The sequence below is a fragment of the Corythoichthys intestinalis genome, chromosome 17, assembly GCF_030265065.1.
Source record: "Corythoichthys intestinalis isolate RoL2023-P3 chromosome 17, ASM3026506v1, whole genome shotgun sequence".
NCBI classification, from domain to species: Eukaryota; Metazoa; Chordata; class Actinopteri; order Syngnathiformes; family Syngnathidae; genus Corythoichthys; species Corythoichthys intestinalis.
This window is the reverse complement of record NC_080411.1, coordinates 30,588,253-30,611,876: the sequence shown is the minus strand read 5'-3', so window position 1 is coordinate 30,611,876 and position 23,624 is coordinate 30,588,253. Positions and strand designations below refer to the sequence as shown.

Here is a 23,624-nt window from a genome sequence, read left to right as displayed (position 1 = left end):
GTGGAACCTGCCCCCAGCTAGTCACTTAAAAACTCACCATATAAAAATAGCGGTTTTTAGCTTTTTTTTTTTTTCTTCTCTCAATGACACAAGATGCCACAAGATTGCACCAAAGCCCTTTCAATATAGGAAAGTAGTACATTGGGCATACAAAAGCACAGTGGTGCCTTGAGATACAAGTTTCAGTTGTTGTATTACCACTAGGGTTGCATTGATAAAATGATTCGACCGGATCTCAGTTTGCAATGGTGCAAGATAAGAACGTATCAATAGTGGAGTCCTCAAAAAAATACAAAATCCACTCATAATAGCGTACTGCACGAATGCTATTTTTAGACTGCAAGGCTGCGTAACATCATCATCGTAAACCGGAAGTGGGTCAACATAGAAGCGGCTTCGCATGCAACCCATGTTAGCACTGCTTGATTTCTGCCAGTAATCTTTCAAAAAAGAACATGTCGCATAAACACTGCTGCTATGGAACTTGTAGACACGACTCTAGACATTACGACATATGAAAGATGTTTTCTTCACACGTTTCTCGAAGCCAAATATTCAGAGGAAAAAATGTGAATAATGGATCAACTTGTGCAGATGTCCAAAAGACCAGTTTAGGTGAAGCCATTCACCTTCATATGCAGAAAATATTTTGTTGGGGGCCATGGTCCTTCAGAGGACGAAGAGGTAAGCCATTTTGATATTTTTACTTATTTTTTAGCGTGGCATTTTGCTGTGCTGCTTCTGTCTGACAATGAATATAAAAATTTTTAAATGGTATCTGACTGCCACTGTTGCTACCTTTTACCAACTGTATAGTGATTTCCTGTCTTTTTTTCATCATGTACTATATTTTGCTTTGTTGTAAAGCAGTTTGAGGACCAATCTGATTTTTGTAAAGGGCGACAGTATATAACGACATTCGATTGGATTTTGCTGCTAAAGCTTTTGATTGCTTATGAGGGCTAACTTGACAATCAAAACCCAAACAAGGTATTGCTTCAATGCTCAAGCATTACTTGTTAGGCTTTTATTTTGAAGTTGGTCTTTGCAGCGTGTTGGCCGAATGTTGTTATAATTAGGGAAAGAATGCAATAAATCTTTTATCACTGACCTACTATTGTGTTAAAACACTTGAATAAAGTGTTACTGAGTATATTACTGATCCCCTCCAACAAATGCAATTCAGCGTCTTTTTCTTGTTCTTGTGACCATTTTACTTTACATGAGATTTTGTTAGTTCTCACAGTGTCATAACCAAACAATTCTGAGCAACAAACGGGCTTTTATTTGTTTAAAAATATAGTCAGAAAGTCATTTTACTGTGGATAATTAGGGTATTAAAAGGGAACCTCGGACTTAAAGACTTGTAGGCTCTAATAAGCCACAGTTGTTCTCCTTTACTAAAATCTGTTATTAGAAACACATAAAATATTGCCATTGATTTTAAAATCTATAATATTTAGTAGATGTTTTGACCTACGGAGGGCGTCATGTAAGCACGCAATGGACGCTCGGAGTGATTGTCACTGTCACTCGACGAATACTTCCGGGTTACTGCGATTCCTTCTACCCGGCGAGATGTCCAACACATGTGCTCATCGGTTTAGAGCGGCGAGTACTTACTACTTCTATTTTTATTGAGTCTTTTATTACCTTTTCATTGCCTCAAAATACTTTTTGCATGTTCTTCCCTCTCATACTTTTAAGCATTGTGTTGTGGTAGCTTTGAAGCAGATTGTTGATCTGTTGACCACATTAGTCACGTAGCATATTTAAACCACCACGGTGTTTGGCAGAACACCATTTTTTCCACCTACTCTCGTCTCATCCAGTCTTTCCTGTTTATTTTGCTTTTACTGCTCGTTTTGTGAAATATTAACAGTGCTGTCATGCTAATTAATGTTCCTCTTGGGTACAAATTGAAAGGGTTGAAAAGATGACATGTTTATGTCACAAGAGTCATACTCTGGAAGCCCGGCAGCGTTACCATGTGACGTCACCGCCCTGCGACGTCAACAACAATGGCGACTTACTAGTTAAAACTAATTTTACAAATTGTATAAAAACAAAAACATCAAGAGGGGCTTCAATTATTTTAACTCATAATAATGTCTTTAATCTTTTAAGAACTACAAGTTTTTCCATCCTGGGATCCCATTAATGGAGAAATGGCTCTTAAAGTTGGCTCTAACCACAAACTTTTCCGTAACCTATCAAATCATATTGCTTCCAAACTGAAAGAAATCGTAACCAAACCGTTATGCCTTTCAAAATATCATTCTTGTATCGCATTCCAACACATATAGTTAGATCAGGCTTGTGAAATGTACGGCCCATCGACCGGAACCAGCCTGCCATAGGGTTCCAATCTGGTCCAGCCCACTTAAAATGTAATTACCATAAATATAGCACGCAAATTGAAATAAGTTTGACAACTCTGATCTACATACTGTATGTATCAATAGATTGCCAAACCTAATGCCCATACTCATAACTCAAAATGTTCATCTCATACATATTATCTTTGCTCAAGTGTTGCTTATTGTGAAGAAAATTAAACTGAGATTATTCCTATCCTTAAGCACTCAGATCTCAAATTTGACAGCCAACAACAGCTAAAACCACATTAAGCTGTTCTCAAGGTATCTCAAGGCACTACTGTAACTTGGAAATGTTGCATCTCCAGTGAGAGACACGCTTTGAATGTTGGGGAGGAGCCAGGTTTAACTTGGGAATTTACAGAGTCTTAGTCACTTGTGTATGTACACATGCACATCAAGTGCATTTTTTAAAAATTAATTCATGTGTAAACAATTTTCACGCTTGAAGTAACATAGGCTTTAAACGATGCACTTGTGTTTTGTGATCATAGTTTGTGGTAGGCCCAATATCTGAAGTTCAAAATATATGTATGGGCCATTATTAGAAAGGAGGCATGCTACTGTAAATCAAACAGAGCCCAGCGGCTCAGAGTGTTTCTGCCACTTGGAGTGCACAATCAGTTTGTGGAGTGGAGAGGTTTTAAGCTGCAGTCAAAGGATGCTGAAAAAGGTGCATCGCTTCCACATAAGGTCAGTCAGGTAAACGGTGACAATAGCATCAGTCTGACAAATCCGACCTACTGGGTCATCGGTCAGATGAAGGTGGAGTCCATGGTGCTTGTGTCCTGGGCAATACGAGAACGTGCCTCGAACAACTGCTTTATCAGCGCCGACTTTTCCTGCTCAAGTTGAGCAATGCGTTCGCTTTTCTCGGTCACCTCCTTTAGAAAAGGAGGAGAAATATACAATTATCAGCTGGGCCAGAACACAAACAGCGACCCGGTATTAGAGGAATAGACTTTAGGGGAACCTGTGTGAGGAGTCTGTTCTGGTCCTTCAGTCTCAGGATGGCTTGGGATGGAGCTGGAATCGGAGGCTGTGAGCTCGTGGAGTGCATTGCTGCCTGACCGCCACTAGGAGTGAAGGATGACTTGGAAAGCAAAACATAGGAGATTTAAGCAAAGTACAGTGCTACCTCTACTTACGAATGTCTCTACATACAGAATTTTCAGGTTAAGACATGCCTCAACGGGAAAATATTGCCTCTTGTTATGAATGAAATTTCAGGATACAAGAGGCAAAAATACAGTATGGCTGGTACTCGCAGCTCCCAGAGTTTACTGAACGCAACATACTTATAGCTGCTTTGCCATTGGCTATTGCCTATCATTCCTGGCATCCAATTGGCTAAGAGTGACCTCTACTTTTGTGTATGTGTGTATCCCAGCATCCTCTTCATTCTCCTCTTGTGTTCCAACAGCTTTGCATGAGTGTATTAACTTTTATTATTTTCTCTATTGTTGTTTTTTTACATTATGCACAACGCAGATTTTATGTTTAGTGTTACACGTTTTGATGCATTTTTATGCATTATAAAAGATTTATGTCTGAATTTGGGGGGGCTTGGAAAGGATTAGTGCATTTACATGGAAAACGCGTCTCTACTTAATGAATTTTCAAGTCAAGAAACTACTTCCAGAACCAATTAATTTCGTAAGTAGAGGTTCCACTGTATAGCAGTATGCTTTGGAAACGTGAAACGCAATATACAGTTAAGTGGTCCATTTTTGATTTTTGATTTTTTTTTTTTTTGGCTTAAAGTGTTATTGGCGCTTAATATTGACCTGTTTGAGTATTTTGGAGATATATACAAAAAAAAAAAAAAAAAAAAATGAAACAAAAAATTACATTTGGCCGCACACCAATCAAAGCAAATCACAGCCAAGCAAGTGGGTTATGTTTTGAGTAGAGGTGTGCCATCTTAAGCACCCCACGATTCGATTCGATTACGATTCAGGGCATTACGATTCGATTATTGAACGATGATCAAGGTATTGACGATGATCACGATTATCGATGCATCATACATTACTAATTAATAAAGTAGCCAGACAAATGTATGTCTATTATTTATTCAAAATGTCCTACTGATTCAACAGTAACAATCGAAACATGCCCATACAACAAAAAGCTGCCCTTAAACTGCTTTCGTTTTTTTACAAGAAAGTGCAAAAACTTTAACAATTTCAAAGGCAGTATTTATTTCTTTCAACAATACAATAACATTTACACTGTTGGAATTAATTCCATATTTTCTGGAAACAAACAAAGTGTCTTGAGAAATAAGACCATAACCAGTACACAGACTTCTGTACTATTTTGCACGTTTGTAGTGTTACCGCTGTACTTAATCCTGGTTTTAAACATTCTGCATCTAGAACAACTTTTGTACACCACCAAACAACGCACAACTTGACATGGAAATACATGTTAGCGAAGTCACTAATTAGCATAGGGCTCGGCGCTAACTAGTAACATCTCAAAAACAATAATAAAGGCTAAACAGTACAAGAGGGTTCTTGTACTCACATCTTATAGACGCACATGGGATTTAGCCACACAGTCGGGACATTTTCCAAATAACACTACTTGAACCTACTGCTGGACAACTGAAAGGCAAAGAGCAACGAACTATCTCTCTTCCCCTCTCGCTCTAAAAATAACATGGGCACAGAAGCGTGACCGCCGGGTCCCTGCCTGTCTCATACACAAATTAATTTTTAAGTCTTTTGAAAAGGAGTAAATCTCTTGCTCAGTAACCAGCTGCATCTATCTTAACGTTGTGCGTGTGTCCGTTAAAGGTGTCCGGGCTGCAGACGTGTCTTGAATTTCGTCTAGCGGCTGTCATAAAGTTATTAGGGAAGATTATCATTTTTGAACATTTATGAATCGTAATCGAATCGTCACGTGTCGAATAGCAAGCAATGCATCTAATAATCGATTTTACATCGTTACGTTGTCTCATTGAACAGTATGCTGGCTGTCTGTCTTATACTGCTCAAGATATACAAAACAGAATGAGCAGCACAATCATTTTTTAAAATGATGTAATTAGTGTAGGGTTTCACAAATATAGTATAATATTTTATAGTGCATTTTTCTCATTGAATTGAGCATTATTATACAAATGGATTTTAGACCAGCCTTGTAGCATATATTTTCCCCTCAGTGAAGAGAGATGATGAGACAACTTTTGAGTTAAGACAGTGGTCACAGAAATAAATTAAACTCTTATCTCAAGAAGATATAGTCAATGTTATACTATAGTTGTTATATTCATTATTATATAATTATTGGTCTGCTTTATGTGTCGCAGGTTAATTCTCACCATTCCAGTGCAGCAAATGAGGTCATTCAGGCAGCGGTTGACTTCTTGTAATTTGGGAATAAGAATGTTAATGCGACTCGTGTTGGCTTCAGTGAAAAAGTCCTAAAAAAAAAAAAAAAAAATATTTTGGAAAAAGTACACTTTTATATATATTTCCTGTAGGTGCGTATTATCCTGGGTGTTAACTCACTGTGCATTGCGAATTCTGCCCAACCTGCCGCTGTCGCTCAGTGACACTGTGGATCTGGCCCTGGTACCAGTCTCTGGCGCGCTCTACCACCTCCAAGCCTGCCAGCAGGGAGTCCTTCTCCTGCTCAAGCTCCTTCATTTGCTTTAGCTGGAAAACAGGGAGGAAAGATGCTTTTTAAGAGCATGCAAAGAGCACACACTCCAAGTCGTCGCCGACACAACTTGAGAGCAAGAAGGCGCAGACAAAGACGCAGAGTTTGACTGAATCCTGAACAATGCCTAGAGGAGCCATCAGTCCAGCGTCATGGCAACCGTGCTAAACCTAAGAATGGAGTAAATAGCCAGCCCCTCAATTATGGCCACCCCTCTGTGTCTATGAGAGTTGTGCTGACCAGGCTGTCCATGCCGCACAGTCCTGGCCTCATCGCTGGCATTCAGCCACCCCTCCAAACTCCACGCAACCCTTACATGGTTCCATCCCTCCATCCCAAGTTTAAACATCTGAGCAGGTTGAACTCATTGTTGGCCTGTGCCCAAAAAAGGCAGACAAGTCTCTGCGTTGGCAGCAAGATGAAGGAGTTAGTGTTAATGAATGTGTCTAAAAAGCAGCATGGCGGAGGGTTGAAACTAGTGTGTGTCCCCAGCTGGCACATTAATACACACCACACACACGTACAATAATAGCACAATAGTTGCACTGGCTGCTTTACACAAAGGATGAATGAGCTGCTATGCAACAGCAGGTCAAAGGCGAAAAACAATCCCTGAATACAGTCCAATGGTTTGGTGAATGGATTATTTAGGGAAAACGTCTTAAAAATGCTTTTTCCAAGGCAAAAACGTTTTGTTCACACTAGCAAGTACACTGTCCATAAAACACCATGCCTCTCTTTTCCATCTTGTAAAGTACAAAGCACATGGTTATCAAACTTTTAACACCAAACAAGACACACACAAAAACTACCCAAGCACCACCAAAATAACAAACATGAAAATACAGTAGCATAGTAGGCGTAAGTGTTGATGTAAAACACGAGAGATGTTTTAATCTGTAAGAAAGTATATTTAAAATTACAAAACAGTACGAGGCTGTAACACTGTGCAAATTTTCAACATTAATAACCCTGAAACACTAAAACTGTACCAAGTCAAACACTATTATAGATCAATCTACAAATGCTTTCTACTATGCGTTAAAACTATTTTCCGTACCACCAGAGGGAGCCCACATACCACATGGGGTGCCCATACTACACTTGCACAGAGAAATATCTTATGTGACCAGTAAATACAGTACTTACTACTTACAATTCCACATAGTGCAATATGGTTTTGGTGCAATTTGCTATTGTTAAAGAATAATAAAGTAAATTGCTCTAAACACAAGTCAACCAATTTTAGGTACACTACCATCTAGTCTAGTAGACATTTAGTGTAAAATGATATTAATGTTGTATAATGCAGTTATGTAATAATGATCAAAAGACAGACAATGCCTTTTTAGGCCTCGTCCATTGGAAAGTGATACTTTGTGATATACGTAGTGGTATATTATTCCATATAGTGGAGCACTGGACCACAGTATACTGTAAAAAAAATAATCAAACTATAGAATTGCACAGCCAGGTAAAATACCACTCTTCTCTTTTCAGACATAATACAACACAGTATAGAATCGTAGGGACAGTACAGTTTAACAGTGTTAAAAAAATAAATAAATAAAGGTCTCAGCTATTGCAGCCTTTCATACCTTATCCTTTTATTGTAGTATGACTACTACACTATACATATTTCTAGTTGCTATTGATGAGCACAGCTTCTCAATGTCTAATATTTGTAGTTTGAGCCAAACTACAAGTAAAACTAGGATCTCTCTGTTCAAAATCCCCAGCTCTAAACTCTTCACTCTTAGGCCAAACACAACCAAGAAGCTGTCGTTCAAGTCTTCCACACCTACTCACCCACAGGAAAAAGTGCAGGGCCTTGCCACTGTACAGGCTGCTGCTGAGGGGGATGAACACGGTGGTATATGCTGCCCACACCGCGGTCCAGGCCGGGCCGGCTTCCTCCACGTCCACCGGGCCCCTGGGCCCGACCCGGCACACTACCATCGGGGCAGCAAAATCAGCCCCGGTGGGAGGGACACGGGGAAGGGGGAGGAGGAGGAGCAGGAGGAGGAGAGGGGCAGGGAGGGGGGAGAGGAGGAAGAGAAGGGGGAGATGGGGTGGGGGGACGTCGGTCGGCCTTCTTAGACACAGAGACGAAAGAGATGTCGACAGGAGAAAGAAGGAGATCAAGCATGCAAGGGCAAGGTGGTAAAATGGTGGAAGCAAGGGGGGAGAGAAACGTAGAGGAGGTAGGCATGAGGTCCAGAGGGGAGGGTGCGAGTTTCACTATGAGTGGGGGGAGGCCCAGGGGAACAGGGGTGGGAGGGGAACATGGTAGCCAATAGGAGGTCAATTGAGACTTTTCTCTTGTTATTCTATTCCCCACACAAGTTACACTAGTTTCTTTTTGACTAAAGAACAAGCAATAACATTTGTCCATCCATTTTCTATATATTAGAATGGCAGCTGAGCTGGACCTAATGTCAGCTGACTTTGCGAGAGGCAGACTAGAGCGCAACATAACATTTCTCTCTTCATTGTCAACACGGAGGTCACGTTGAGTGTATAAATTATACACGAAAGTTCTGAACGCCATTTCGGAGATGTGTACTGACCATTTCGTAGTCCACTCCATTGGTGATGGTGTGGCGCCTTTGCTCCTCCCGACTGCGGCTGTGGCGCCTGGTGCCTCCGGTGAAGCCTGTCGCAGACTCACTTTGGGACCTGGGTAGACTTGACTTAGCGACACCTGGACACATGAGGAAGAGATGATTGGCTGTGTGAAGCAAAATGGGACAGATTATCTCCCCCAACTAGGAGGGAGGTAAATGTTGCCAGTGGTCACCACATGAGGGAGCTATTCAAAATGAACTAGTGAAAGGAGTATTAGGGTATTCAACACAAAATTAAATTGAGTCCAGAGCTGAACATCAGCATATTGTCCTAGCTGTTCACTGTCTGAAAGACACGGATGACTTTCTCTATATGGCAGAAAAGACAGACAAGACTGAAAAAGCAGTTTCTGTTCTTGCACTCCTCTTTAAAAGAAACTGCTGTATTTTAAGACAAAACAACTGTTGTGTTTGATAGAATATGTTTATATGCTACCATAGCAGATTCATGGCGCATTAAGCCCCTAAACAATTTTTAATTTGTCCGTTTTACCCTGAAAACCCCCGTTTACAGGCGTCGCGCAACCGCTTTTGTTTCAACCCAGCCATAAAACTTAGGTAATTAATCATATTTATTATTCAAAATGTCTGCCGTTTTTAGCTTAGAATCAATAATTGATGTCTCATATTTCGTTTCAAAAAAAAAAAAAAAAAAAAAACGACTTTAAAAATTATACACTGGCATATTTTACACTTTTAAACAAATTACTTCACAATGAAAAAATTGGCATCTGTAAAAAAGTCACGGATATCTACCTTATAACTATCGCTTAATTGTATTTCTTTCGTTACTATCGCATTTTCCCCAATATTTTAGATGATAAATAATCGATTCAAACAAAGAAAAGTTGAGAAGAAAAATGTTTAAAAGGGTAAATATATGAAAATCTCGATTAGTCCTTGATGTCTGCAATTTTTGCATCGCGACCCTTGTTATATTACCATGTTTCACCCATAAAATCCCCCCAAAGTCCGGCTGTGGCCATTCACAGCTGTGTCTTGACCCTCGATGATACACGTTACATGTAGTTTTTGGTTCGAAACGAGGTGAGTACGCGATAATATCTCGTTAAAATCATGGCGTCTAATTCTGCTCTCGCGTGCTCTCACCACCAGTTAGAGTTTTGCTGTTTACATTTTTTTTTTTTTTTTTTTTTTTTTTAAATGCCCTCCTGTTCAAAATTTTTCTTCCCCCAGAAAATTGACATTTTAAGCTTTCCAATGATGTATCACACGTGCATATCGGACAAATTTGAAATTTGGACATATTGGGGGTCTCAGACCGGAACTTCAAGTCCTCTAAGTGTTTTCCGCCATATACAGTATGAGACCCGCACACGACACTGCACACTGTAGTGTTTTACTGCCTCGGAATATTGTCAGAAAGTGAAGTTGCTGATCTATATGGATTAAAAATTCACTCCTGTGTGGCATCTTATGTCCCACTGTCAGTTATGTTGCATTGGTCAAGAGACAGTAGGGGTGTCACAAAATATCAAAATGGTGATGTATCGTGATACTTTGTATCCCAAAAGGTTATCGATATGCTCCTGCCAAGAATCAATATATCGTTTTAAAAAATGCTAATGTTTAGAAAAAGAAAACAACACCATGTTAACTCCAGGGCTGCCACTGACGGCGCCCAGACGCCCAATACATCTAGACTGCGAGGGTCGAATGAACGTTCATCTGTGCATTCGAAACTAGAGTGTTCGCAGCCATTCTTTCAGATTTTTGGGCCATTTACAGGTCACTTTTTGTTCATTTTAAGGCAATTACATGTCCCTTCCTGTTGAGTTTGAGTCACTGCCTATTCATTTGGGGAGATTCCCGGGTCACTTCCTGTTCTGTAACCCAAAATCAACAAGAAGTGATCCTGAAAATCAACAGCAAATTTCCTAAAATACCCCCAAATTATAACTTATTGCTTCCTATTTACCGCTATAGACGTCCAATCCGTTTGAAGTGGGAGGGATGGCAGGGAATGGACGTCTACTAGTGATAAACTCACATCAGAAGGATGAAACTAGCTTTTTTTTCTGTTTATTAGTTGTTTTCCAGAATATCTTAGAACGATTATCTAACCAATGTATCGATAATCGTTGTATCGCCATATCGTGAGATCATCATTATCATGAGCTTTGTATCGCAAATTGTATCGTATCGTGAGGTACCAACAGGTTTCCAGTCCCACCCTTAAGAGACAGTGCGTGACATTCTGAACGCCCAACTTCTGGTTTAACAACAAGAGCATCCCAAAGTCTTAACATTAGAGATGTCCCCATACAGATGTTTTGGGTTCTGATTAGATTTCTTTTTTTTTTAACATTTTGCCAATACCAAACTGATATCTATATTTTTAGACAGTTAAAAAAAAAATGCAACTAGTAAATAATAAATCATTATTTCGTATTAAAATGAGCCCTGCTGGAACCACCATGAGAAATGCTCTATACAAATATTACTCTGGTTGGGCATTGTTTAAAATTGAAAGATTCTGGTTCAGATTCCGATTTCATGTTTCGATTCCGGTTCCGAACAATTCTCGAATCCGATTCTTTTAAGAGGCAGGATTAAAAAAATTGCATGGTTAATTAAAGTCTTCACTTCTTGATGATTTTTTTAGATTATATGAACTTCTCACAGGGCTAATTATAACTTGTATATAAATATTAGTCTTTGAACTCAAGCAATTTTTTTCCGCTTGGCGGTCAGGGCATCGAAACATGAAATTGAAATTTTAAAATTCGAATGATTCCGGGAGCATCGGAGTGTTCGAACCGGTTCCCATCAATGCTCGATGGCCAACCCTAAATATTACATAATACTATTTTACTATCTTTAGTCTCTGAAGAGAAATAGTCCCACACAGATGATTTGTTCAGACAATGGTCTGATTGACAGCCATCAGAAAAGCGCAATGTTACCGAAACATACATGAATACTGGATTGGATCTGATCCTGTGACCAAATCAGTTATTGTCCGCCGTGTCCGATACTCCCAAAATAGACATAACGGTTACTGTTACTGAATATTGAAGTGGGACAACACTACTTAACATTACAAGTCTTCCCCATCAAATGTTGAACCTTATGGGGTCAGTGTGTATCATTCAGGCCTACCTTTTTATCATTAAATTAAATCAAATTAATTTGAGGTACTTTGTCATCCATTTTCTTTTGCTGAAATGACACATAAACTTGGGCACCTTTGCCTTTCTCGGGGCCGTTAGGCTGCTTCAGTCGACTCAAATTCCAAAACCAACTTTGCAATTGATATTAATTGTTCTTTTCAAAAACCAATTCTCACACAAAAAGCACAGCTAACAACCTTCTGGGCGAAAAATCCAATGCCGCCTACCAGACTGCTAACGCATAGACCCACAGAAGGTTCCACAATGCAAAGCACTACTATTCTGTGATGCTACCGGTTTATATATTTTTTATTTCCATTTGCATGTCCCAGAACAGTGGTAGAAATTTATCATATGATGATTCAACACTATTCTAAGGATGTTTGGTTTATGTCCACATTGTTACGTGTCCACTCGCCAGGAGAAAGTGAACTCCTGGCAGGACTTTTTGGTGAGAGATTTCACAGCTGTCATGCTTTCGACCAGGCCTGGCCAGCACGCTGTAATCTGGACTAATCCTACTGGGTTTGGGTTCATGTGGGAGATTAGGGCATCGACAAGTGGTGCTCTGTCCGTCCATGTTAAATGGCTGGAAGTATGAGGGGGCCCTAAATGTGGGGATTTGAGGAGAATGAACACCTAAACAAAGTGCACAATTAATAGACTTCTGGGAACACGTTTGGCAAATGGATTATTAACACTAAAAGTATACACAAATGTGTATTCTCTATCAACCAATCAATGCTAAAGCAGTTAGTTACTTGTAAACTACTGTTCACCATGCCCCTTATAGTGCAAAGGGCCATAATGCAATTGGAAAAATTACAGACAGTATGAGATTGAATTTGTTGATATTGTAGCTTTATCATGCACTTAAACAATGTGTTTTTAAGAGAACGTACAAAAAAATGAACCAATGTGTGCTGGTGGGTGGATAAATCTTTTTAAACTTTTCAAAAAAGTAAAGTGAGGGAGTATCACCCTCGAGGCAGGCTGGCTCTACGGCAATCAGACCCAGTGGGACTCACCAGGGGGTTGAGCGTGTGTGACAGCAAGACAGCATGATTCTGAGAATGACCAGAGTGGACGTACAAGTGAGATAATGAGCTATCAAGCGTTACTTTCTTCGCAATGGGTGTAGACTGAAGATCGGCAGTCACGCAATGCAAGTGCCACAACACCAGAACTAGGAAAGATACATTTCTGAAAGCACCTCTGACCCGGTCGAGCTTTAACGACAGCAATTACTCAACAAGTTAAAAAAAGGTCAACATGGAACCCTTTAAGATAGGGGTGTCCAAACTTTTTGCAGAGGGGGCCAGATTTGGTGTGGTAAAAATGTCGGGGGCCGACCTTGGCTGACGTCCTTTACGTAGAATAATATATTTAAGCAAATTTTAGCAAGCCATTCTGTGTGTCACATTTGCTTTATTTATTTTTTTTTTAATTAATAATTTCAACAATCTCTCAACTAGCCTTTGTGGCATTCTGTTTGGACTCTCGGGCTCTTGCGAAATACTGCTGCTGTGAAATTAAACTAGATTCAAGTTGCTTCAACTTCTTGCTACATATCTTCCCTGTAATTTTGTCATACATATCAGCGTGTCTTGTTTGGTAATATCGCCTCACATTGAACTCTTTAAAAACAGTGACTGTCTCTTTGCAAATGAGGCAGATAGGGCTGCAGCAATCGATTATTTTAGTAGTCGATTAATCGATGAACTAATTTGTCGAATAATCGAGTAATCGGATAAGTAACATGAAAAATTAAAATACCTGAGCTGAGCCTCAAACGGTATAAAAAATTTAAATAAGGATCTATGTACAACAAAAGAACAATTTTTTATTTTTTTTTACAATGCTCTTAACAAATGGTTCAGACACATATTCCCTCAAAAAAAAAAAAACTAAATATACCCATAAACTAAATTACGAATACATTAAAAAAAAACACACACACACACAAAATAAAAAAACATAAAAACAAAAACATTAGCGCAAACAAAAACTTAGCTTATGTAAAATGAGGCAGACTAGAGGGCAGTGTACCCAGTCAAATCAATAAAACTGATTGCAAACACTGTCAAAATAAACCAATGACAACGGCACAATAATTAAACGAATACTCGAAGCAGCAAAATTTAATTTGAATCTTTTTTTTTCTAATCGAATACTCAAGTTAATCCAGTACTTCTCAAATGGTGGGGCGCGCCCCCCCAGGGGGGCGCAGAGCGATGCCAGGGGGGGCGCGAGTGACCTCGGGGAACATGCTTTTTTTTTTTTTTTTTGCCGTACTAGAATAAAGTGTACTTGCACATCCACTCCGTGGGTGGCAGTGGCGCTCTCATTTTCAAAGTGCGTGCAGTATTTTTGAAGTAAGCAAGAGCACACGGAAGAGACTCATGCAGAGCTGGACTCACGCAGCGACCCACTGTCTTTCTCACGTGTCCGGCCGAGAAGTGCCGTTTTCGGCTTGGGATCGTCACGACCACCGCCCTCACCTACGGTTCTCCCTCGGCCGCCGAGAATGCGCTTTTTTCGGGCCGTTTGCCTTTGACTTTTAATATAGTGGGAAATGAGGAAAGACCACTGTTTACTGAGTCTAAAAATGATTATAGCGGAGAAGCCAAATCAGTTAAGACGCCACTTAAAGACATTAGACTTCAATCTCATTGATAAGCCGCTTTATTGTTTTTCAGCGAAAATGTCCCGAATATTGCCAATTGTCACAATCGTCCCGCTTTGTCAGTGTTATATCAGTAAACCAGTGAGCACTGTGGTGAATCAGCGAAAATAAAAACTTTCCTTCTGTCCAGAGACCTTTTCCCCCCCTTCTATTCAGTTTTGTTTTTTTTCGGTCAAATTTTTTGGCATGTTGTCCTGAAGAGTAAATGTTTCTAATCAATTTGAATTTGTTATTATTTACTGATTACTGATACATTTTATTTTTCAGTATCAAATGGTCAAAAATGTACCTTGAGTGTATTTTTACAGTTTGGATGTGACTTTTTTTTTTTTTTTTTTAACTTCAGGCAAATTGATGCGCATTAAGTCTTTTCTGTTACAAGCAACACAATGTTAAAAAAGTTATACTTTATTATAAGTTGATCTATGTTACTTTTTTTCTTTAATAGAAAAAAAAGGACACAATGTTAGGCTGAGGCGTACTTATAATAGTAATATAGACGAATGATACTATTTACAGTGGCGGCAGAGAGTTGGGGGGGGCGCGAAACATTTACGTCTTCCTTGGGGGGGCGTAACAGAAAATAATTGAGAAGCACTGAGTTAATCTATTAATCGTTGCAGCACATGAGGCAGACACAGTTGTTACGTATTTTAGTGAAGAAATAGTCCAATTTCTACCTATTCTTGAAGCGTCGGCTGTCGCAGTCAACTTTCTTTTTTTTTGGTTTTTTTTGTTTATTGTCGCATTTTTAGAAAATTGGGAGTAAAGTGTCACACGGGGAAATGTTGCTTGGAGTGCTGCTGCCTTTTAGTGGGTAAATGAGGAGCAGCATTTAGTTTGTAAGCTACTTCATATGCAGTACTGCTGACCAATTTATTAAGTCTGTGTGCGGGCCAGACGTTATTGATTTTATGACAGAGCCTGGGGGCCGGATGAAATTTGACCATGGGCCGCATTTGGCCCCCGGGCCGGACTTTGGACATGTCTGCTTTAAGAGAATGCAGCATACAGTACTTGAGAAATGGGATACAGGGGTGGGGACGTCCAGGTACCTCACGATACGATCTGTTTTGCAATACAAGGCTTATGTTGGCGATTATCTCACATTATAGCAATACAACCATTCACGATACATGGATCAGGAAATCAAACCATGATATTCTACGATACAGCTATTAAAGAGGGGGGGGGGGGAATTCTACTAAGAGAAAATCTAAGCAAGACAGTTCTGTCTGCATGTCAGCAATACGTTATTATTGCATCATTCTTGTAAAGAGATGAGTGTCCTTCATAACACATTCACACCCAGTCATTTTGACCAAGCCCTCCACTTCTTTACTGGCTATTTACTATGATTCTGACTGATTTGTCAAACGCCACAGAATATTATGTTCTATGGCTACATGAACACAGAACTTTAAAAAAAGAAAGATCCGATTCCTGTCATTCGTCATAAAAAATGTTTGTTTCTATTCTTTTTTTGTTCTTTATGTATGAGCAGTTGAAGATCATAAACAACATAGTTTATACTGTACATCTTTGGTACAAACGTGAGTGTTCTAAAAAAACATGAATACATCTTGGGTAGTGAATGAGTTAAATAAGCCCTGAAGTTATTTCCAATACTTCAGACTGTTGATTTATACATAAGATAGGTCAAAAAGGGAGTGTACTCTAGTTGAAGTGCTATCTGTGAAGTTTTTTATTTGATTGCAATCACGTTTATAAGTATCTACTCTCAGCGCTCTGCAAATAAACATATTTTTAAATTAGTGATGGTGTTCTCTTTGAATCATTTATAATCACTCTAATCATACCGTATTTTTCGGACTATACGTTGCACCTGAGAATAAGTTGGACCAGCCAAAAAATGCGCAATCAAAAGGAAAAAAACATATATAAAGTCGCACCGGAGTATAAGTCGCATTTTTGGGGGGAAATTTATTTAATAAAATCCAGCACCAAGAACAGATATGTCATCCTGAAAGGCAATTTAAAATACAATAGAGAACAACAGGCTGAATAGGTGTATGGTATGCTAACATTAAATGACGCTAGAAGTTAGATCGGGCCTAAAAAATCCAGCTCGACCCGACTGGCCCGCGGGTATTAAAGCCCAACGCGGCCCGAGCCCGATCAATTAACTTGATCTGCTTGCCCGAGCCCGAAAAAACCCAAAATTTTATGTTTTATTTATGAGGACTCAGGAGAAGGAGGAAATGCGGGGATGCGATGTGTGGTTGCGTTTTGTTTGATCACGTTTGTTACGATGCCGGTGCATACATGCATAATGATAACAAATTAAAGCCTGTCTTTTGTAACGAATACTCCCAGTTAAACAAGACTGTAAGATGGATAATCATTATATATACATATATGATATGATATACATTTATATCTTTTATATTTGCGTGTCTGTTCAAACAGGCGGATAGTGGATTTGACAAGTTTTCTCAATGTTTAAATAGTCTACATAGTTTTATGATAGGCCTGTCGCGATAACAAATTTTTGTGTGCGATAATTTATCTCATTAATTATTGCAATATGCGATATTATTGCGCCCCCCCAATTTTTTTTAAAAACAATTTACAATAACACAGTGAGAATACAGTATATATTAATAGATCAAGCACACCCATTTAAACGCAATATTTACTCTTAAATCCAAAAATACTTTTTAAGAAATCACAACTATAAACAATAGACCATGCCTCTTAAGTAAAAGAACAATATTAATACCGCACAGAAACACAGCATAAATAAAATGTGTTTTTCAAGAAAAAATAAAATAAAATTGCACTTAATAACTTAAGCATTTCGGCAAATGAAATCCTTTCCCCTCATAGCTTCTGCAATGGTGTTCCACAGGGATGCAACAATACAGTTAAGTCACGGTTCGGTACGATTTTCGATACGGGGGACACAATTTTCCATCCGATTCAATACATTTAATGTTGCTAACAAGCAAAAATTAAATTGGCATCATATAAACAAGCATTTTAGTGCATAATATTTATGTGCTTACTTCTTGCTGATCTGAAAAAGTTTTGTATAAATGTGCTGAGAACAATTTTTACTGTTTGTAAAGTGAGGCTGGGCACACTGTTGATTGCTACAGCTCTCTTAGCAGCTAGGTTTACTACATGAGCAAGACATCCTATTTATGGTCCGAATCCATCTGTGTCACGTACCGAATTAACAATATTTGCAACATTATCTATAGTCACTGGTATGGATTGATTTGGCCTTCTTAACTTCCATTCAGTCATGACAGTTTAGAATTCATCCATGTAGTATATGGACTACGTGTCCCATAATCACTCTGGGCTCACGTAGCCAATGGCATGGGACGTAGCACATCTAGTTTGCTATTTCATGATATCTAGTGTGTGCGCGCATTAAAAAAGTTAGCAAATGCCGCTGAAGTCACGTCTGCTCATTACTGCACAACACCAGCATATGACAATCGACTTTCATTAACAGGACGAGTTTGAAGCACAGCGCTCTTAATTTGCCACTCAATGTTCATCACTTCCGTTGTCAAAGCGAGGTTGTTTGTAGCAGCCAAGTCGGTAACAATGTTTGGCGGACTTTGTTGTAAATATCCGGCGTTGTGCCGAAAAATAGCCGCCCCGCGTGAAATGTCACCCCTGACAGGAGCGCCCACACGTCAACAACACCGGCCGGAGATGGTCCGCAGTCAATCCGAAGCACTGACGCGGCCGGTATACGTTGAACAATAGGATATAATGGGAACGATTGGCTCCAGCGCTATTTTTTGCCGGACCTGGAACGAAGACGCATTTTGCGCAGTTCGTAACAAGGAATCCGAACTTTTAACAGCACGTCTGCCGCACGCACGCACGCACGTGCACGCGAGGCGATAAATCGCAACAGAAAAATTACTGCCTTCATTTTTATTTATCATGCGATAAATGGAATTATTGCATATTGCGACAGGCTTATTTTATGATCATTATAAATGCATTTACACAACGAAATAACCCTAGTAAAGTTTGTTAAATATATTTCTCGGATGAGACCAAAGCGCCACATTCGTTTACATTCAGCAAAGCCGACACCGGTTTTCGTATCTTCAACAATAAATTTGAATCCTTTCCATATCCCACTCCTACCGCAGTTGTTTGCTTTTCAATTCCCCTGTCTTTAGTTTGTTTTTCACTCCTATAGCTGCTCCATATCGAAAAGGAAATACCAGGATGCTCACGGAGCGGAAAATTGAAAAGAGAGCGGGGCCACTGCATTCACATGCGCAGGTATGCACAGTGCCTTCTCTTTTTTATCCAAATTATTTATTGTATTTAACATCCCTACATACTATTAGTATAAATATATGAATATATATTTATTTTTTAAAAAGTTAGCGAGAGAGAACCGACCCAACCCGACCCGACCGTAAATAATCACACATCAGTCGCTCCAGGGTATAGGACGCATCCTCTGCAAAACTATGAAAAAAAACTGCGACTTATTGTCCGAAAAATACGGTAGTCAACCACATTTGCTGTTAAGGTCAGTTTGGAAGCTCCACACGATAGGGTGGCACCTACTATACAATAAAAATTATGAGAAACATGATAAAATTACAAGTATACAGTATAAAACTATAAATAACTCAGGGGTCGCGTTAACCGGAAATTTTCCGTCGTTGACCGGTTTTTTAAAACGGTGACGGAAAAAACTGAAGTCCGTCAGTCATTTTGACAGGTTGCAATTCACACTCCAGACCACAGGGTGGCGAGTTAGCATATTAATTAGCTATTGTCTGTCTTAATGCATGACGTTGTTGGCTATTCTGTCAGAATATTGTAGCGTAACCGGGGTCTGGCGGCGGCACCGTGATTGACACATCAACGCGAGGTTCTTATTGGTGCACCCGGTGTGCCAGCGCGTCATCCAATTGATGGACAAGATTGCCGCCTGTGTATAGACCCCAATCACATGACGTCACAACTCCGCCCCCCTGACCGGAGCCGCCATATTGTGTGTCAGCCCGTCATGTTTATACATTACCGCTACGTACATGCCTCCTATTACGGCGTGTTTTTCTGCTCGTCAATATTAATAATCAAAATGGTGAAGGCGTGTGTGGCGGTTGGTTGCTGTAACAGAGAAGATAGACGGAGAGACTTGAAGTTCTACCGTATTCTGAGAGACGCGAAGATGAGAGCGAGATGGACTGCTGTAATTCGACAAGAAATCTGGGCACCAAACGATCACCACAGACTATGTAGTAGTCTTTTTATATCTGGTAAGATGCATTTAATATATATTTAGAAGATTTTGGGCTGACAACCACAATTAAGATCATTGTGTGACGTTGGTGATTGGGGTCTATATCGTTGCCTCCTTTTCTTTGGGGGCGGAGTTGTTGGCGGTAAGCAGAGTAAAAAGGGAGAAAAATACCACGACTTCCGTGTCTAATTTTTCGCCGCCAAGCAAGCGTTACAATATTAATTAAAAATGAATGAAAACTAAATACTATTTAATATGTCATCATTATCATTTTTAAAAATTTAAGTGACGGGTAAAAATAGACTATGACCGGATTTTTATGACCCTGTCAGTCAAAATGACAGACAACGAAAATGTCTAGCGCAACCTCTGAAATAACTATATGTAACACATATTTTGTTCCCTGGTTCTAAGTGGTATTTCCTAGTTTGTTTCGTCGCCATTGACATATAAAAAGTTAAAAACCCTTTGTTTCCCAAAACATTTGGGTTTGCGGTTACGGGTATGTTGTCCCGGGTCTCTGAAATTCGAATGACCCTTAATTTATTTTACTTTACATTCACATATTTCTGTTTAATTTAAATCATTGTATAATTAAATATTATGTTCTACTCAATATATACTTAAAAACTTTAACATATTGAATATTTCAAATATATTTTTTTGCCTTTTTTTGCACAACGCCCCCCTCTGTCTTCGCAGAGAATGAAGTTTTAAAAACAGGGACAAGAAACCAGAAAATTAGGGCTAGAGTTGGCTGTGGACGGTGATCTCGGTAAGTGACCAAGAGCCGCTAACACTGAACGTTTACATTCGTGATCCCGTGACCGAAGCCCGATTCGAGTCAGTCTCTGGCCACTTGTAGCCTACTGAGCTGCTGTATGACAAGACATACTGCTCGCGTTGAGCGGAGGAGCGAGGTGATGTGAAATCAGGGATATATGTTAGTCTGTGGGGAGCAGATGCGCGAGGCTGAAAATAATAGAAAAGTACCTACGCTCCACCATATCACGGGGCAGGCTTAACAACCTAGCCATGCTCTCTATTGAGCGTGAGCTTGTCCAAAAACTGGATTTCACTGATGTTATAAATGACTGCTGTCAAAAAATCTAGGCGTACCACTGTTTGAGGGCTTGATAACCCCAGGGATGTGGAAGGGGCAGGCACAGGATGTTTAGTTATACTGTTTTGTTGCTTAGCAGGCAGGCATAGCACTCTCAGTTGTATTGTACTGTACCTTACATGTGACAATAGGTGGAAATTGTTTGTTTATATTGTGTCACATCACATTATGGTCTGTTAAATTTAACTGTCCATCTCAAATTAAAATTTTTGAAAATTTACACTGTTATTGCTTGCAAAGCGTTAAAAGTTGTCGTGACAAGCCGGTGGCAGGGGTGGAGTGGGCCCTATGATGGTCTCTTGTCCCCTGGCCCCTGCAAGTTTGTTGACAGCCCTGCTAATATGTTCCATATGGGAAAATAAGTGCCTTATCATGATACGTGAGTTTGTTATGTTTTATGATAAATCGTTTTTAGATAGAGTATTGTGGTCAAAACAATCTTTCTTATTGATAACAGGTTAGAAATGGCTTGATGTTGCACATACTTTGTCCTTGGACCTGAGGTGACTCCAGGGCCAGTGACTCGATGGACCGGACCCGGCTCTGCGGCTGAGGTGCTTTTGAGATGTGACCCGGCTCCACTCGGTAAGCACCACAGGCCTCCTGTGCAACGGGGTTCCGTTCCAGACTCCGTCCGGTTCTCTCATAGCCCGCACCGTGCCTCGCCGGTCCGCATGCCGGGTGAGCGGCTCCCTCCTCCGGCCTAGAACGGCTCATCAGTGAGGACGCGCGGTGTGGCTGGATGTTGCTCACGTTGCTCGGCCCCAGTGGCCGGACCTTGTTCTCCACCCGGGTGCATGCGGAGCGCGGGGCGGGCTGTGGAGGCACAGCCGCCTGCACCTTCAACTGGCAGCGGTTCTCCGGGTTCAGCATGGAGTAGCGCAGCCCCGCCACGAAGCGCTCGAACGTGAGGCAGCCGTGCGGAGGGGTGACCCGGCGGAGGCAGCTCAACACCCCGCCAGGTAGCTCCCGAGTGTCGGCGCCCTGCCAACGGCTTTCGATCTCGGATATATGGACGTAGCCGCGACCGGCGTCGTCCAGTATGTCAAACAGTGTCCGCAGGCTGTGAAGAAACGCTTTTGGCAGTCCGTCCGTGGAATAGTCTCCCTCTTTCGGTTGACTTTTCCCGTGAAAAGAGTCTTTCCTGGGTTCAATTCGGCCATATATCGCCGATGTTCCGCTCATTTTGCTGTTACCGCCCTGTTCCGTGGCTATCAAAGCCATGATAACTATTTAGGACGTCCAGTTACCATAAACCACCACGAGCCAGAGTTTTCCGAGCGGCAAGGATTTCCGAAACCAGCCAAAACACAAAGTTGAGTTAATTTAGGATTTGCCACATTATTCCAAGGTAGTTAAAATACTTCAATATCATATTTAATCCCGCCTTGTCTGCTGAAACTTCCACTTTTTGATCGTCCTGAATGAGTGTGACGCTGTGAGCATATTCCTCCTATTCCAGTACCGCCTTCAAATGCTTGTGCATTAGCGCTCCTTGCACGTCGATTGGTCAACGCGTTCCAGAGCCGAGCTCTGATTGGCGGAGAGCAGAGGTAAATTCCAGTTTGAGTTGTGATTTGAGCTGCTTTGTATTATATTTCTCATTGAGGGACGTTATTCCTATAGGGTTTCTTACTATATGATTTGAAAAATGCTGCTGGTATTATGCAGTATAACAGCCAACCAGGCGAAACCCGTTATTGCTTTTCCTTCAAATTATTTATTCATTTATTTTCATTTATTACTGTATTTTGGTAATATTGCTATAATTGGGATAGGCAACCCAAAATGAGGACAAATGCTATCAGTAGAAAATGGATGGGAGTGCAAAAATCATGACAAAGGTGTACAGTACCGTATATGCTTACTACCATCCAGTAGACAGCTGTCTAAATACTTTCTCCATGTTCCAGAGTCATTTACTATAAGTATACTGTAGTTCCAACTTGCCTAGACTTGAACACTCACGCTGCTTCCCTTGTTCTTGCAAACGTCCTAGAGTGACTCATGTTAAAACAACAGTGAATTCCCCGTTGCCATTTAAACCCTGCCTATTTTTCCTGTCTGATCACATTTTATTGGAATTCTCTTGGTATGTTGATGTGAGGCCCCAGGGATAGGATGCACAATTAACAGTTCCCTTCACATAATCACTTGTGTGCTGGTTACCCTAATCAATGAATAAAATGGGTTGACATTGACCATGGCTGCAGACTGAGCATACAGTAGAGCTAAAAAAAACAAGTGATCCAGCAGCTTCCACTTATATAGAGGACTACAGAAGAATAAAAATACTGCTAAAGGCTGAGATTATGAGGAATTGGACAACTATAAATTAATATTGCTAAATTAAATGAGTCAACAATCCAAACAGTGTTGTCGAGCAATTGGAAAAAGATTATTTTTAAATTAATTGGTGAATGGTCTCACCTGCAATAATTCACTATTGCATTCACACTTATGGGAAAGTTTCACTTCAGTAAACCTACGATGACTTTCGGCAAGAGAAATTGTATCACGTTTCCGGAGCGAAACATGGCCAGCGCCATCTTTGACAATTTCTGCTTCGAAGTTCCGGTTTAGACAGAACAACATGAAGTGTGGTTCAAGTAAGCAGTGTGTTGACAAAGTTAAAATTGCAAAATCAAACCAGAGAACCACAGAATCTCCGAAAAATAGATTCAGCACGACGTAGATGAGACTCTGAGACTTTCTGTGCTGTGCGTGAACTCCTGGAAGCGCCT

General features: G+C 40.3%; 1 protein-coding gene across 1 annotated transcript; it reads right to left on the bottom strand.

Moving 5' to 3' along the window:
• Positions 1-481: 481 nt before the first annotated feature.
• sapcd2 (suppressor APC domain containing 2) lies at positions 482-22,336 on the bottom strand. Its single transcript, XM_057818067.1, has 6 exons — positions 21,366-22,336; positions 8,621-8,754; positions 5,900-6,046; positions 5,710-5,811; positions 3,352-3,471; positions 482-3,262 (listed from the first exon to the last, which is right to left on the bottom strand). Exons 1-6 carry the CDS (start codon positions 22,102-22,104, stop codon positions 3,134-3,136), a joined length of 1,371 nt encoding a protein of 456 aa, XP_057674050.1. The 5' UTR covers positions 22,105-22,336; the 3' UTR covers positions 482-3,133.
• Positions 22,337-23,624: the final 1,288 nt, after the last annotated feature.

Coding starts and splice junctions, on each gene's coding strand:
- sapcd2 (XM_057818067.1), bottom strand. CDS start 22,104: ATGGCTTTGATAGCCACGGAACAGGGCGGTAACAGCAAAATGAGCGGA. Junction 5,812..5,899: donor GGCAGAATTCGCAATGCACA/GTGAGTTAACAC, acceptor TTTTTTTTTTAG/GACTTTTTCACTGAAGCCAA. Junction 3,472..5,709: donor TCATTTGCTGCACTGGAATG/GTGAGAATTAAC, acceptor TTGCTTTCCAAG/TCATCCTTCACTCCTAGTGG.